Below are 15,617 nucleotides of genomic sequence, written 5' to 3'. Positions count from 1 at the left end.
TCTGCTTTTGGGTCCTCCTCCTGTCACATCCCCTTAACACATAATTCCTGAGCAGAAGAGCATATTCTTGTAATTGTCTGGGTTCATAACTACAAGTGACCCCTTTAGTACTATTTAGTATTCCCTTGATATTATGTTAAAATATGGATTATAGCTGCATTAACAATCTCAAGTATGCTGTCCATGGAATTTAGTTTATTTGAAACTGCCAAAAGAGACAAAAAATAAATATTGCACACATTTCAACAGATATATAAACACAAATTAATTGTAAAAACAGGCAAGTTTAGTGCAAACAATAACTCTGCAATTAGTGAAACACAGAATTACAAACCAAGACTCAAATGAGGTTAAGCACAGGCACATTTAAAAGGGAGTAACGGACACGGCAAACAACGCCATCTGATATGGAGATAAAGTCAGATTATAGAATCAACCCCAGATCCCCGTTCACCACTCCACTCAAGTGCACTTTTTATGGGAATATAATTAATTATCTTTACATTATCTGTCATGTTAAAGATATCAGGGTCTGTGATTCTGAGAGCTAGTCATGCCAACACACATGACCTCTGTGGTCACTTATAACAATCATGCATGCATATGGACATACAAGACTACATTTTGGTAGTAGAAAATAATAATGACCTGTTCACAAACTGATTGTTGCTTTGAAACACATGTTTGCAAATATATTTTTTTATCTTCTCTCTCTTTTTTTTAAAAATAATTATTTGCAAATATTGTCTGACCCAAGCCTGGCTTTGTTGCTTTGATCAATTTTAACATTGCAGTTTAAATAAATCCTGTAGAATGTTTATTAATTATTTATTCATTTTGAATTCATCTTGTTCTGCCTCATTGTATTTCATTAGGAAAATAGACATCTTCATTTTTGTTTCTTCAGTATAACTCTTGAAGTGTGCAAAGACTTCAAGAGCTATGATAGTTTAAAAAACAAAGATAACGCTTTGATTTAATCCCCCCTGCTCAGCATTCATAAGCAGTATAAACGTTGAAAACATGTACTTTAAAGCCTCTCTGTATGTATTAATGTATTTGTCAACAACTATAACTCCTCATGTGGGTACCCATTTGTGGGGGCTGGTGTATAAACATATAATTAATGATAAAATATTAAAAACGTAGGTGTATTACATAATTGTTGACAAATACTGTGCATTTTTGTGCATTAATAAACACTTAAAATGTCCTTATTACTGCTTACAATTACTTTATATATAAATAGTGCATTATACAGCAAACCTTTTGTTAAATATGTATATCATACTTATGAATGCTAAAAAGGGGGTTAGAGCAAAGTTTTAGCAAACATATTTTTAATTTGTTCCCTGTTAACATAAATCAACAGCAGACATTGTAACAGTAACGGGAGATTTGGATTTAACTTAATAAATAAATGGAAAGTTTTATTAAGAGATAGCAAAACAATCATCATGTGACATTGCTTGAAAAGAATAACAACAATATTAAGCGTTACACTTTGTGGCAAATGATTGCTTTTTAGTCAGTTCAAGGATGGAATCCACATACTGAGCATTAGATTTGTTAGGCTTGCTGCAGGGGGAATTTCAGGTGGTTTCTGGATCTCTCTGCAGAGCGAAGGAGGAAGGTGGCAAGCTGTTTGTGACGATCACAATTTATTTGAGGGGAGAAAATAATGAAATTGGACTTCCAAAGTGCCTTCTCCTCCCTTCCTGCGGGCGAGACTTCACATACTGGTTCCGGTTTGCACCCACAAGCCAGCATCTGGCATCACCCTCTATGTCTCTCCCATTCACCCATCCATCCATCCATCCATCTGTCCAAGTATCGGGCTGGCCACCCCCCTCCCTGTCCTCCCAGCAGCTTCTTAGGCCCCCAGCAGCTTCTTGACAAGGTAGCCCGGCATGCTGTAGAGGAAGAGGCCCAGCATGACGAGCAGCAGCGCGGCCAGCACTATCTTGATGATCAGCCACTTGTAGCGGTTGCACACCAGGTAACGAATGGCTTTCAGCGGGCTCAGGAACCAAAGGAAGGTGGTGTCTGGGCGACTAGAGGGAAGGATGGGGGTTTTAGGAAGAAGAAATTAAAGGATTTGGTGACAAAAGCATGGTGGTTAGATGGATGCGTCAGTTATTGAAGGGAGAGTGATGTTGGATGGAGAAAGAGGAGAGATAAATGGGATGAATTTATGGGAGGAGTAAGAGAGAGTGAGAGAGAGAGAAAATCGGCATTAGCGGTTTGATAGCCGCGCTCCATTTATAAGTTACTACAGCATGCTCACATTTACATTTCTATCAATATCATGTGTCAGAGGACCAAAAGATCACACCACAGAGTAAAAGCTTAACAATAAAAAACATAGGCATAATGAATATGTTGATGAAAATGGATGGATGGATGACTGACCAACAGCTCCAACAACTGATGTTTCTCCAGTTTGTTTCTTTAACCAGACATGATGTGTGTCTTCATCAACACACAGTAGTACTTTTACATGCATATATTTTGGTTTTCATCATATTCAGATGATATGATATGTAACAAACCCAGTTCTCCTCATTCTGTGTGATTAATTAATTATTCAGTTTTTATTGATTACATTATATTTGATTTTACTTATTGTTGTCCTGACCACATAATTCATTATTTATTTAAATAAATTGTAATGTTTTATACATTCTTAACTAGCAATGCACATAAAGCAATTAAGATATGCGACTTACATGTGACTTACAGTTAAAGTTTAAAAAATAAAACATGCCTCACAGCTCACAATATTTCGTGCAGTGTTTAGTATGATATCTGGATGCCAATGAGGATCTGTTGTTTTGTGGTCTGGACAGGAGTTAGACAGACAGATATATCTGACTTGTACACATGTCCGGTAATAATACAGAAGAGCCAGAAAGCCAAACAAACACTGTTGTCTCTTATCAGCTTAAGTCAATGTAACTAAACTCATATTTAATGACTATTTTTAATTTTTAACGCTTGCCTAAAAACCGCCCAGCGTGTTTCCATACCAAACAGCTGGTCATTTCTAAGACGTGTAATGGCAATTGGTGGCAAAAGACACTGGCTTGCACAAAACAGTTGAGAAAGATTCAGCAAAAAAAAGAAACTTTTCTGTAGCTGAGACCGCAGACAACAGAGGAGTGACAGAAAAGGAGAGAAAACAAAGAAACTGAGTTTTGGCGGGACAGGAGAGGAGGAGCTACAGGTAGTACAGGAAAATCCAGGAAGCAAAGGAGTTCAATTTAAATAGAGAAGCAGAGACAGCGAGGAAGGGGCAGAGGCTACCAGCGCGTCAGACCCCCAGCATCTTCTTGACCAGGTAGCCGGGGATTGAGTAGAGGAAGAGGCCCAGCATGAGCAGCAGCAGTATCACTCCCAGCACCTTGAGGATCAGCCAGCGGTAGTTGTGCCAGATGAAGTAACGAATGGACTTCAGAGGGCCCAGAAACCACATAAGACTGGTGTCCGGGCGGCTTTGCGGAAGGAGGTTGAGAGAGGGAGTGGTGAAAAGAAGGAATGCATATGGAGGCAGAAACAGGGAGAAAGGGGGGGTCACACACAAAGGAAGGGAGGGGAGAGACAGAGGGAGATAGTTGAAGAGATGGTAGGAGGAGAAACAATGGCAAAAGTGCAACAGTGGCCTTTTGACAGTGCAAAAAGCAGAGCTAGGGTCAAACAAGACATAATCACATCTTTATCAAATATTAACTCCTGACTGATGGTGATTTGGAACATTTGATTCACTACTTTTTGCACTGTGAAAATGAATTTTTTGAAGTGTAAATTTAAGGGACAGCCATGTCTGTGTCACACAACCGTAGATTCTACATATACTCTGAATAAATAACAATATCTTACTTTGGTTTTTCCAGTGGATCAGGCTCATTTCGTCCCAGTCCTACAGGACTTTTCTCCGCCTCCTCTGCTGTCACCAGATGAAGCTCAGCTTCTACCTTACCCTGCAATGACAACATGTGATACATGTGATATAAGAAAATTCATTTAAATCCATCAGCTAGACGCCTTGAGTATACTAAAACTCTAAAACTAGTTCCCTGTTCTGTCTGTATAGATTAATGCAGGGGTTTCCAATCGTCTTTGGACCCCTCAGATTTTTCTCGGAACCCTGAGAGTTCCTGCCACCCAGTTGCGTACCACTGAATTAAAACATACAGTGTTTTCTTGGAAAGGTTTCACTAGAAAGGTTTACTTTAACCTTTGTGCTGAGCTTTTTCTAAGTGTTTTATTTCGTACTTTTATATTCTTACTTTAATGACTCTTTCTTTACTTCAATTTTTCTTCTTCTTATTCTACTGTTTTTATTTCAGCTTTAACTGCATTGCAGGTGGCTTTCTAACTGCTGCTAAAAGATGATGATTTCCTATGTGGTGCCAAACTGCAGTTGTGACTTTGCTCAGTATTTCATTACTGACTCACCGTGAGCTCCATCTCATCGTTCTCATCGCGTGCTACAAACGGCCACCAGCCCTTGACTCTCTTTTGTTTGAAGATAGAAATGGTGGGCAGCTCCTGCTCATTTCGGATCATGTCAAGGGAACACTGCTTGGCTGTCTTGGCACCACGAGGGAACCGGTTTAGATCCAACTCAATAGCACCTGGGAGTGGTGTAAGTCAAAGACAATAAGGATGGTGATACTTTTTTTTAGTGGTAAATCAGATGGAAAGTTCTGCCATTTTTCCCCATCAGTGCTTACCCAGGAAGTCATCAGCAGAGAAGTGGTCGGCATCCCAGACCTGCAGCGTGAGGCGAGGCGGGATTTTATATTCAGTCTCATCCCAGGAGAACATGGACTCTTTCTTAGAGATGACGATCTTCTCCTCAGCCATGAGGTAATCGAAGGGGAAGACAAAGCGCCAGTTAAAGTTTCCCTCACCAGTCAGGGAGTGATAGTGCACATCGGTGTCCTGCTTGTCCTCCTGCTGTCCTTTCAGCCATCTGTAGGATGAACCATAGAGATCAGAGTTAGGTTGACCTTAAGGCTCATGGTTGGGATATATGGATAGATTTAGTCATTTTTTTATTTTGTCAGACATGCACTTCTAAGGTCTTACAAGTAGGAAGTTGCAATTGTCTGTCAGTTACTGAAAATTAATTTGGCTAATTTAAAAAAGAACATAGGACATGTTAAATGTACCAATCTGCCAACAAGAGAGATGATGCTAATAGGTCAAAATCAAAACACATAATGTGGCTCCCCAAAAGCAAATCAGATTATTACGTGTGTGTAAGATAATGTCAAAAATGTTGAGGAACCATAGATTAAAATAAATCGGATTTGATGTGGGAGATTCACATTATCTTCAAAGCCATGCATACACAAAGCTTGCAAAAATGCAACGAAAGTTATCTGATTTTCCTTAAAAAAAGGTTTTTAGTGTGTGGATGCAGACAGCAGAAGATTAAAGACTATGAGGTCAGTCTGTGCCAGCTGGAGCTCTTTCATTTACAGAAGCTTCATTAGTGAGGAGGAGCAGGATGGGAGCTGCACTCTCAGTTCTCAAAACGCAACACTAAAAACATCTCAGTGAATAGTCAAATGTGAAGGAATGTGCTTAGATTTAATAACTGAGAATTAAAGAAATTAGGCTGGGGTTACGGTGACCGTTTTTGCTTAGCTACAAAAGACAAAATGTCACTGAAATCTGATCTCAACTGAATCATGTCGTATCACAACATCTTTTTTATTTACTGTCAATGCAGACAGATGGGTCAGCCACTAAACTCGGCAGCACTGAATAAAGGTCTTGATTTCTAAAATACTTTATCATGCTCCAAGTATTTAGGGCTGTTTGCGGATGGCACCCTGTTTGTTAGCACACATTTACAGGTGACGCCAAGTCAGCTGAGGTAAAAGTTGTTTAGGAGATGCAGGAGTGAGGAGGCTCGACAAAACACTGGCAATAATAACTTTAATTCATTAAATTAATAACAGGAGTAAAATATCATAAGACCTTTTTCATTGTAGAACTTTTACATGTAACAGCAAGAAAAACACAAATAAAAAGTACAATTAAAATCATTAATAATGGGGTCAGTTCCAAGGAGCTGGTATTATTGTGCATGTATAATACATTGTTAATGTGAATAAATACACCTGTGCTATTTCTATCATAGTTGTATGTTCACATTACACGTCCATCCTGTAAATATTTGCTGCATGTTCCATTATACTATAATGTAGTTCATAGGAAAATATGATTCAAGCACGCATTCCCTGTTCACATTATTGTTTGAAGTTCAATGAGGCAGTTTTATTGGATGTTAAGCTAATGTAACTCAAAGTGTAATGTAAGTCAAAATGTCTGCCATGAAAAAGGTCCAGTATTAGGACCAGTCTGCAACAAGACAATGTTATCAAAAACATTGGAGCTCTGTCGTACCCCCATGCATGTTCTTTACTTAAATACATGCAAGAGGCTCCAAATACCTTAAAATTAAATATGACCAAAATCTTGAAAGGCTTCATAAAACGTAATTTCAAGTAAGATCTAAAACACAGGACCAAACCACAAACAAAAAATATAGCAAAAAATCCCCCCTCGTTTAAAAGCCCTGCCAACCTTAAAGTTCACTCTTGACTTTGGGAATAGTAGTTTGACAAAAAATAATAATACAAATAATAATACAAAAAATAGTAGATTAACAAAATAAAAAATAAAATAGAAGTTTAACCAAAGAAAATATGAAATAGTAGTTTAATATAATACTGTACAATAAAATTAACGAAAACATTCTGGCTTAACAAAAAGAAAAAAGAAAAGAAAATAGTGTTTTAACAAAAGAAAAATGTAGTTTGGCAAAATAAGAAAACGGCAGTAATGATGATGTAGACGCTATAAATATCTATTCCTCTAAGCAACTTTATGTCCGTGTTAGCTGAGAGATTTCTGCGGTTTCCAAAGACATGAATGAACTCCAAATATCAGCATATCTGTGGATTGTTTTGGTATTTATATGACTATATGATTATGATTGTACTCAACAAGTTGTTTATGTGGTTTGGTCCTGACATTTCTTTTTTTTCATTTAGCAAAAGTTATCAGCGTGCTATTTGGAAAGTGTAAGACAAGCGAGGTTGCGTGCTGGATGGAGAGTTGACAGACAGGAAGTGGGTAAGGGAAGAAAGAAATAACTCCAGGGCTTCAGGTGGGAGGAAGGGAGGTAGTTGTACGAGCCATGCGATGGAATCGTGTGTTTACCCCCTGACATAGATGTCAGACATCTTCTCTCCTGTCATGAAAGCATCGTCCTCTAGAATTACGTCATCAGTGTTCCAAATAACAACACGAAGCTCAAAGCTAGACAGCAGCAGAGCATTGACCGAAGGAGAGAGAGAGAGAGAGAGAGAGAGGACGACAGACAGATAGGAGACACACCACAAACACAAAAACGCACACAGAAAAAATGGAAAAAAAATAAAATGGTTAACTGCAAAAAAAAAAAAAATCCACACACAGCTCACACCCACAGGACGAGGTTTGGTCACCACGTCCCGCTGTACCTACCCCCTGACAAATATGTCACTGGACTTTTCCCCAGTGAAGTAATCATCGTCCTCCAGTATTACTTCGTCTGTATTCCAAATAATCACCCTGAGCTCATATCTGGTAAGGGGGGGGAGGAAGGAACACACAGTCGGACTTACATTTTTCAGTAAATGGAGAGCTAACTAGTCAAACAGACTCACCATAAATTAACCTGGGGATAAAGCAACGTATTCTGTTGGAAAAACTTAAAATACAATTAACATATGCTGTGTATTTCCCAATAAATCGGCATTGGATTTACAGTTTTTTTTATAATCAGAAAACGTCATACTCATTGTGATGTTTGTCTTATTTGCTCCAGCCTGGGCCTACCTCTTTGGTTTACGTGGTGATATGTCTATCGCAGGTCCAGGAGCAGGCATGTCCATTGGAAACATATCCACCCACATCTCAATACGACCCTTTGAACGCATAAACGAGAAAAATTTACTTTAACTCTCATTTCAATCTGTTTCATGACTCCAGACGAGCAGGTCTCTTTTCTACCTGTTCAATGCCGGGTTTGTCGGGGTTTAGCAGGGCCCGGGTCTCCACATGTTCAGGGACGAGCTTCCAGCCCACCCTTGGGATCTCCTCCCAGTGGTTCAGCACCGTCAGAGCCAAATGCTCCTCAGTCTGCTTCTTCAGACCTGGGATTTCGACACAAACACAAGAAGATAAAGAGGGAATGGGAAGGCAAAATACTTGAATTGGTAACAGGCCAATTCCGATATTTATAGTCTAACCTAATGTAAACAAATGTGACCATTTCTAAGATTATTGGCAACATCTGATGACTTTGTTTATAGGATCAACACAGCCTCAGTAGAAGACCAAATGTAGTCAAAGATTCTGTGGGAAAAGCAAAAGCTTACTGTAAAGTTATACTCTTCTCTACTTTATCTTGATTGTTGAGCATTAAGCTGGATCTGTTTGTTTATGTAAGGGAAATCGTGTTTTTTAAGTACACGACAGGAACAGGGTGGGTGAAAAGACAATCTCTTTGCAGCAAAAAACAACACAGATTACAGTAAATGTACTCATAACTTGGAAAAGCACTGTTACTACTTTGAAATCAGAGACAACTGATATGGTATTATATTGGTATTATGTTGGTATCACATTTATTATGATAGTTAATCCTATGTAGGATTTCATATTATCTCACAGTTTTAGGAGAAACATGCAGGCATACCATTTTCATCCTCAATCTCTGTAGGTCCTTGAAAAATCCGATTGGCCACCTTGACTTTTCCTCCTGGCCCGTAATGAGGTCCATCAATCTTGGCGTCCTTACAGAGCTTGGCCAAGATCTGACTGGGCTTCATAGGGTCCCGCCAAACATTGTATCCATGGCTGACATCAATGGATAACAAATCAGGTAATTGATAAAGTAATAGATAAAGTAAACAGAATTCTGAAAGTGAGACAACATTGTTTTTGTTTTTTTAAGATGTCTACGTAATTTAATGTGAGACTGTAACATTTCTGCAGAAAAGTAGATTTAGTCAAGAGGGGTTGGGTTTCATATGATGACACTGTAACTACACCAATAACTAAAACATGTGGAGAAAAAAACACATTGATGCTCACACAGAATAGTTGGAAGAGATGCCGCAAGTGGCTCTGTATTTGCTGTAGAAACGATTCTCCAAGTCAATCTTTGTCTCTCCGATCAGGTCGTCAGTGCCGACCAGGTCCCAGTCATACACAGACACCGTTAGCATGGACTCCATGGGGAATCTGGCCTCAATGTCAAATGATCTGAGCACAAACAAGTGGAGGATAAACTGAATAGGTCGAAAAGAAAAAAACTGAGTACAAATGTAAGGGGTGCAACAGATTTGGGCTCGTTTAGAATATGTTTTGACGGCAAACCGAAACTAAATGAAGACTAACTTTCTCTAAACTTACTTGCCAAATACAGGATTGAGCTGTTTGGAGATGTAGTTCTCTTTATCCTTGATCTCTGACTTGCCCAGCTTGATAACGATGTATGGATCAGCCTTCCCATTGATATCAGCAGGATGAAGATCTGTAGCCTGAAGTAGAGAAACAGAACAGAACAAACTCAGAGAAATATTTATTAGTTTCTGTTTATTATGATGAGTTTTAACAACCGTATAGATTTAAAAGATAAAGAGGTCACTCACCCTGACTACATAGACACGGACAAGGACGTTGATTGGATCATTATGCGGGATGCTCTGGAACATGCCCATACTAGGATCAAATCCTGTCTCCCTTGTGATCTCCTCCGACAGAGGTAGCTTGTACATACATAAGGATCCCTGGGTCATAGAAAAAAAAACAGGTTTAAATAAAAAAAAAAAAAGTGTATTTTTGCTCTATAACCTAAGTTCTGTAAGCTAGTGTAGGCTAGAATGTACTTGTTTTTACTCAGTGTTTTCCCACCTTGAATCTGCCAACAATCCTGTCATCATCCAGAGTGCGTTCATCGTCATCCCCAGCCTTTCCTCTATACAAGTTGAAAGTGTGGAGCCAGTCTTCAAAGTTGCCAAACTCACTATCCAGCTCCTTGTTGTACACCTGCATAGGTCAACGACGGATTGAGTGTTTGTATCTGCATGAACTGTATATTACTGTGTACTGCTGCGAGTAAATGAATGACAATACTCACCATTAGCTCGTCCACTCTTGCTTTAACCGTTCGTTTCTCAGAGCCGTCTGCAGCGTGACCTTTCTTCTTGTCCTTGGAGCTCTTCTTCTCTTTGCTCTTTTCCTTCGTCTTGGAGCCTTTCAGAAGAAGGTCATCAGGTTTTATATCTGATTGAAGGGGTGATTGGAAGTGGATGTGGACAAAGTAGGGCTGGAGTCATGAAGTGGGGTGGCAGGGTCAAACATGAAAGCTGACAGATCTGTTTATCAGGGAATTAAGCTTCCCTAAACTCATGTTGTAAATGTGGTCAAATGTTGTACGGAAGGAAGGCACTCCAAGAACCAAACACATCACAAATTGTTTACATTTTTCAGAGTAACTTAATTCCACCTGAAAGCCTTGTTTTTGGAGGCTGTGATGTAACTTCTCACCTTGCTGCAGTGATGTACAGGTGGACCCTGTGACATCACTGTTGGGTGTGGTTACAGGTGGAAAAAAGTACACTCAAGACCAGGCCCATCTAAACCAGTAATGAATCAATCAGTAATGCTTACATGTAGTTTAAATTTTTTATCTCTTTCACAAACACCATCTTTTCAATTGTTTACATTTTATATAAAAGTTTGATGCTGAATTTTCCAATATCCATTCTTATGCTACACCATTTTATGCAGACTGCAGTCCAACACTAAATAATAATTTATGTAAGTAAGCATGTTAGTGTAGATGTAAGTTCATTCAGTGAGTCTGATCAGCCAGCTTTCATGTGTATTGCAGAACCGGGAGGGCATGCTGATGTAGAAAATGGCCATGAATATGATAATGTTCGACTCATGTTCAAAGCATAACTGAAGGATGAATCCGTGGGAGCAAAGAGACAAAGAGCAGGAAGCACATAACAATATTTCTTCTGCATGCTTTATGCTAAGACTCACATCTCAGACAAAAGCTGTGTCTGAAATCACTTCCTCACTCACTCATTCACTACTCCCTTTATAATCAATGCTCTGTACTTTATTCCATAGTGAGTAAGTAAATTGAGATTTTGGACAGTTTGAGACATTGGAAATTTGTGCCGTATTGCATTGTTGTTAACAGAATGTATGCAGTGTTCCAGATTCAAACTACATACTGATTCTTTGCAGATTTTTAGTATTTAAAAATGTGTAAACAAATAAAGTAAAGTATACTCAAAGCAGACTGCATGCAGAATAAACATGGTTGATTTTTCAGTATGCTGTTGATGGACACTATTCTGCCACAAGTCAATGCACAAAGGAAATGGAGGAGTATACTATAACAATTAGTAAGTAGTACATCCGGTAAAGATCTAGTATTTTGTATGGACTTAGGACACAGCTGTAGTATACAGGATATGGACACCACTTTTTCTATTGTGGAAATTTCTAAGGACACTATACAGATCATCATTTCCACACTTGGACACTCACATAAACGGAGGAAAAGTAAATATAGTGCACTACACAGTATAGAAAATAGGGAGTGATTTAGGACTCAAACAACAGACATTCCTATTACAACTGAATTTTCAACAATCTTTAAACAACCGAGTGAAACCAGTCAGGAATTTGTCTACAGTTGCACAATCCCAACCTAAAATCCAACAACGGTGACATCTCCCTTTTAAAGAAATCAAAGCAGCAGACTTTGCATGCACCGGCAGGCAACCCGGCTGATTTGATGAAGTTTAATACCTGCTGCCTCTGCAGCTATCTCCAGGTCCTCTCTCTCCTCCGCCTCTGCCTGAGCCGCGTCCTGGGCTCTGAGCGTCTGGAAAACCAGGCAAGAAAATGTTGCCAGAGGGCATTAACAAAAACATGTGTAGATGTAAATAGAATATCCTAGAATAGAATAGACAAACCTCCTTCAATGTCTCTATTGAAGCAAAATATTTGGACCACCAGTCCAGCACTCTCTCATTGGTCTCGTCCTCTTCCTCCACTCCTCCCTTCTTTTTCTTCTTCTTCCTCTTTTTCTCTTTGTCACTCTCCTCTTCAGTCTGTTGAAACAGTACAAACACTTAAAGTGATTTTCAGTATCTGCATTTTTATTCACAATGAGGCACCAGTTAACTTCAGCACATATTTACATTGCCAAATTTCTACAGAAACGATTACTTACCATGTCAACTTTTACAACAGCATCAGACATCTATGATGGGGGCGTTTCATAAAACAACACAAGGGTTTGTTACACAGTGGATGACGCAGGTAGGAATGGCTGGACAAAAAGCAGTGCTACCACTTACACAGGGCTGCCAACTCTCACGCATTGGCCGTGAGACACACGCATTTGACAGGTTCAACACCACGCGCACACGCCACACCCCCGATTTTCCACGCTGAAGTGTCAACCCGGTGGTCAAATTTCTGAAAAATGAGTTATCTATGTTTTACCTGTTGAGCCACTTGTGTCGACTAGTTGTGCTTTCAGAGACTGTGAGGGGTTCAAGAGCGCTCCCTGTCTGTGGAATTTTCAAATTGTCGCAAAATGAGAACATTTTTTCACGAGCCATCCCAGGTGCATTTCCGGCTTCAGGATGTGCCTGAGTATTACAGACCGTCCGGCGCTTCAGGTATGAGCTCTGAGTATTACAGACCGTCCGGCGCTTCGTGTCCACTCTCTCTGTAAGATGGAGGTGAGCAGCGCGGCTGTATGTAGCAACTTCAGTTCATTGTAGTGGACTCGCTCTGCTGGGGGCGTGAGGCGTTGCATCCATGCGTAGAACTCGATAAAGAGCAGCGTACGGAACCTCTAAACTCTGTCAGAGACCAGAAACCCAAATGGGCCTCTGCGTCTGTCAGACGGTCTGAATGAGATCCACCATATCAGCGGAGGAATGACATGCACAGCAGACTATATTACAACTCTCCACATCTCGGACAACAGAGATGGGAGGAGTTATGTGCACAAAGTTGTAAATATGAGCAGAAATTGGTGAAACACACTGAGCTATATACGCCATATATACTATAATATATATATATATATATATATATATATATATATATATATATATACACGATACTGCAACGTTGGGCCACTATTGTGCATCTCTAAATGTAACTGTAAATAATTAATGATGTTTTTTTAAAATGAACAAATAGTCTTATTTCACAAAAAAGTAAAAACAGTAAGTGGGGCCAGAGGATGAGGGCCAACATTACTGAGCCTTGGCCAAAGGTTAAAGGATTAGAATTTATGTAACTCATTGGTTCTCATTCTTTAGAATCAGTGGTCTAAGTGAGACCAACATTAATTAACTTTGGGTCCCTGGTCCCTACACCAGGGACCCTGGACCTGTTCACCACAGACCAAATCTTCTCAGCTGTTGCTGACATATGCTACTGTTCTCATTGTGTTATTAGTTTGGCACATGTGTGGGTCAGTTCTTATATTATAAGAAGTTAATAATGTAAATGCTGGATGCCCTAAAACCTGTTGATACAACAACACAAAGGCCCTAACCTACAGTTTTGCACATATCATGTAAGACTTGATTTCTCCATTTTTTTTGCAAAAAAACTTCCAGAAAGTGCCATTTAATGGTTTATTTTTCAAATTTTTTCCTGGGGGGGCATACCCCCATACCCCCTAGGGAGTCCCCATCCACCCACATATACCAAACCCAATTTAAACCTAAAGGATAAAGACCAAAAGAAATTGCTTTGTACGCCGGCAAATATGGGTTGGCCCCCCCCAAATCTCACTCCAAGGTTTTTGGAAAAGTTGGCAGCCCTGCTTACATATATAAACACACACGTTTTACAAGGCAATGCTTGACAGTGCATGAACTCAAAAAATAGCTTACAGCATCTAACTTGACAACCGTGTCCATCTTTCGGACCGAAGGCTCTGCGTCCATGTTGACGATGATGTCACCTGCGGGGCGAGAGAGGGTGCGAGAGGAAAGGCTGGGTGAGGAGCGAGGCTGGAAGCCGCCATTGGCAAGGACCATGTAGCCATTCATTAGCTTAGCTGGAGTGTGGGCGAAGTGCAAAGACAGCAGGCGGCAGGAGAGGACAGGACAGCCAAGGACATGCGAGAGAGGAAAAAAAGATAACATATGGAGACAGGACACAGGTATGAAAAGTTGGTCAGGGCAGAAAGCAAGCAGAGAAATCAGCAAAGTGAATAAAGAATGAACGCTCATTCTTTAGTGACCAGAGACCTGATTGACCAAAGACCTAAATCAGAAGTACTTTAATTAAATTTTTAGTTTGTTTTACCATTCCTTAATGTACGGTACATAATCCTGTTATTGTCTAAACCTTTCAGGAACCTTGTGCAACTGGCATTTCAAAAGGTTAAAACAAAGTCTAAAAATTATTTGCAAACCTTATTTCAGCCATGTTTGGTTCCTTCCCAAGACTATTTAGCAGAGCAACGGTCACTATGTTCCGAGCTGCCCAAAACAATTGTGATTGGTTTAAAAGCAAACAACCCAGAGCATTTTTTTCCCCGATCCTAGAATGTAGTATATGTGGTGTAGCCAGATCTTACTCACAATAATATGGTTGTCACTGGAGAGATCATCCTTGAATGGTCAAGTACAACACTTGGGTTTATAAAATAAAATGAATAAACTCAAGTATGCATACAAGTAGGAACTGAGCTAAAGGTAAAGCTGCTTATCGTAATTTCTGAAAATGCTAATATTTTAAAGTAGCTAGTTTTTCCAAACCTGAAAAATAAAAACAAAAGACCCCTAATTAACTACTGAATATGCTTTTGTTTCCCCTAAATAAAAGCAAGAAAAAGGAGGCACTCCAGGGATGAAAAAGTAAAAGAATCTCTGCATGTCTTGATCTTTTTGCTGAATTTTTTTTTTCAACAAATGGACTGAGAAAACTGTGAATATGTTTTGGCTTGTAGCCCTTATCAGAACCAACTTGCTAACAAAAATATGGTTAATACAATCCTGCACTTGAATGTAAGCACCTGCAGTGGCCCAGTTGTTGGAGGTCTTGTCTGGGGTGCTGTAAATGAAACGTCTCAGGCTGGTGACAGCATGGGACCCAACCAAGATGTAACGACCAAATGCCCGGCAGTCCACCACCCGGATGTTAAGAGGGGGGTGGAGGAGTTCATTCTCTGGAAGGTCCTGTGAACAAAATAAAGACAAGGCACGACAAGGCAATAAGTTTGTTTTTCAGTTAAGTGAAGACAACTACAAGTCCATCCATCCATCTTCAGCCGCTTATCCGGTGTCGGGTCGCGGGGGAAGCAGCTCCAGCAGGGGACCCCAAACTTTCTTTTTCTCGAGCCACATTAACCCGCTCCAACTGGGCAATCCCGAGGTGTTCCCAGAGCAGGTTGGAGATATAATCCCTCCACCCAGTCCTGGGTCTTCCTCAAAGCCTCCTCCCAGCTGGATGTGCCTGGAACACCTCCCTAGGGAGGTGCC

The 15,617-nt window shown here is 40.0% G+C and overlaps 1 protein-coding gene across 15 annotated transcripts in view; it reads right to left on the bottom strand.

Moving 5' to 3' along the window:
• Positions 1-726: 726 nt before the first annotated feature.
• Positions 727-15,617, bottom strand: part of otofa (otoferlin a) — a 71,720-nt gene continuing 56,829 nt past the window's right edge. For 3 of the 15 annotated variants that reach the window (XM_032542562.1, XM_032542570.1, XM_032542565.1), the window contains 18 exons: positions 15,152-15,314; positions 14,022-14,188; positions 12,332-12,361; positions 12,072-12,209; positions 11,905-11,980; positions 10,211-10,356; positions 9,985-10,119; positions 9,723-9,860; positions 9,484-9,611; positions 9,163-9,333; positions 8,765-8,925; positions 8,077-8,219; positions 7,903-7,991; positions 7,243-7,341; positions 4,737-4,978; positions 4,459-4,637; positions 3,880-3,980; positions 727-2,054 (listed from right to left, as the gene is read on the bottom strand). In XM_032542562.1, coding sequence (XP_032398453.1) covers positions 1,874-2,054; positions 3,880-3,980; positions 4,459-4,637; positions 4,737-4,978; positions 7,243-7,341; positions 7,903-7,991; positions 8,077-8,219; positions 8,765-8,925; positions 9,163-9,333; positions 9,484-9,611; positions 9,723-9,860; positions 9,985-10,119; positions 10,211-10,356; positions 11,905-11,980; positions 12,072-12,209; positions 12,332-12,361; positions 14,022-14,188; positions 15,152-15,314 — 2,487 coding nt within the window. In that variant the 3' untranslated portion in view covers positions 727-1,873. Of the gene's footprint in view, positions 2,055-3,306; positions 3,495-3,879; positions 3,981-4,458; positions 4,638-4,736; positions 4,979-7,242; positions 7,342-7,548; positions 7,648-7,902; positions 7,992-8,076; positions 8,220-8,764; positions 8,926-9,162; positions 9,334-9,483; positions 9,612-9,722; positions 9,861-9,984; positions 10,120-10,210; positions 10,357-11,904; positions 11,981-12,071; positions 12,210-12,331; positions 12,362-14,021; positions 14,189-15,151; positions 15,315-15,617 lie in introns of all 15 variants that reach the window. The other 12 variants (XM_032542571.1, XM_032542573.1, XM_032542575.1 and 9 more) reach the window with 10 other exon arrangements.

This window comes from Etheostoma spectabile, chromosome 18 (assembly GCF_008692095.1).
Source record: "Etheostoma spectabile isolate EspeVRDwgs_2016 chromosome 18, UIUC_Espe_1.0, whole genome shotgun sequence".
Taxonomy (NCBI): Eukaryota; Metazoa; Chordata; class Actinopteri; order Perciformes; family Percidae; genus Etheostoma; species Etheostoma spectabile.
Note: the sequence above shows the minus strand (reverse complement) of the source record. Positions and strands in the feature narration are given on the sequence as shown.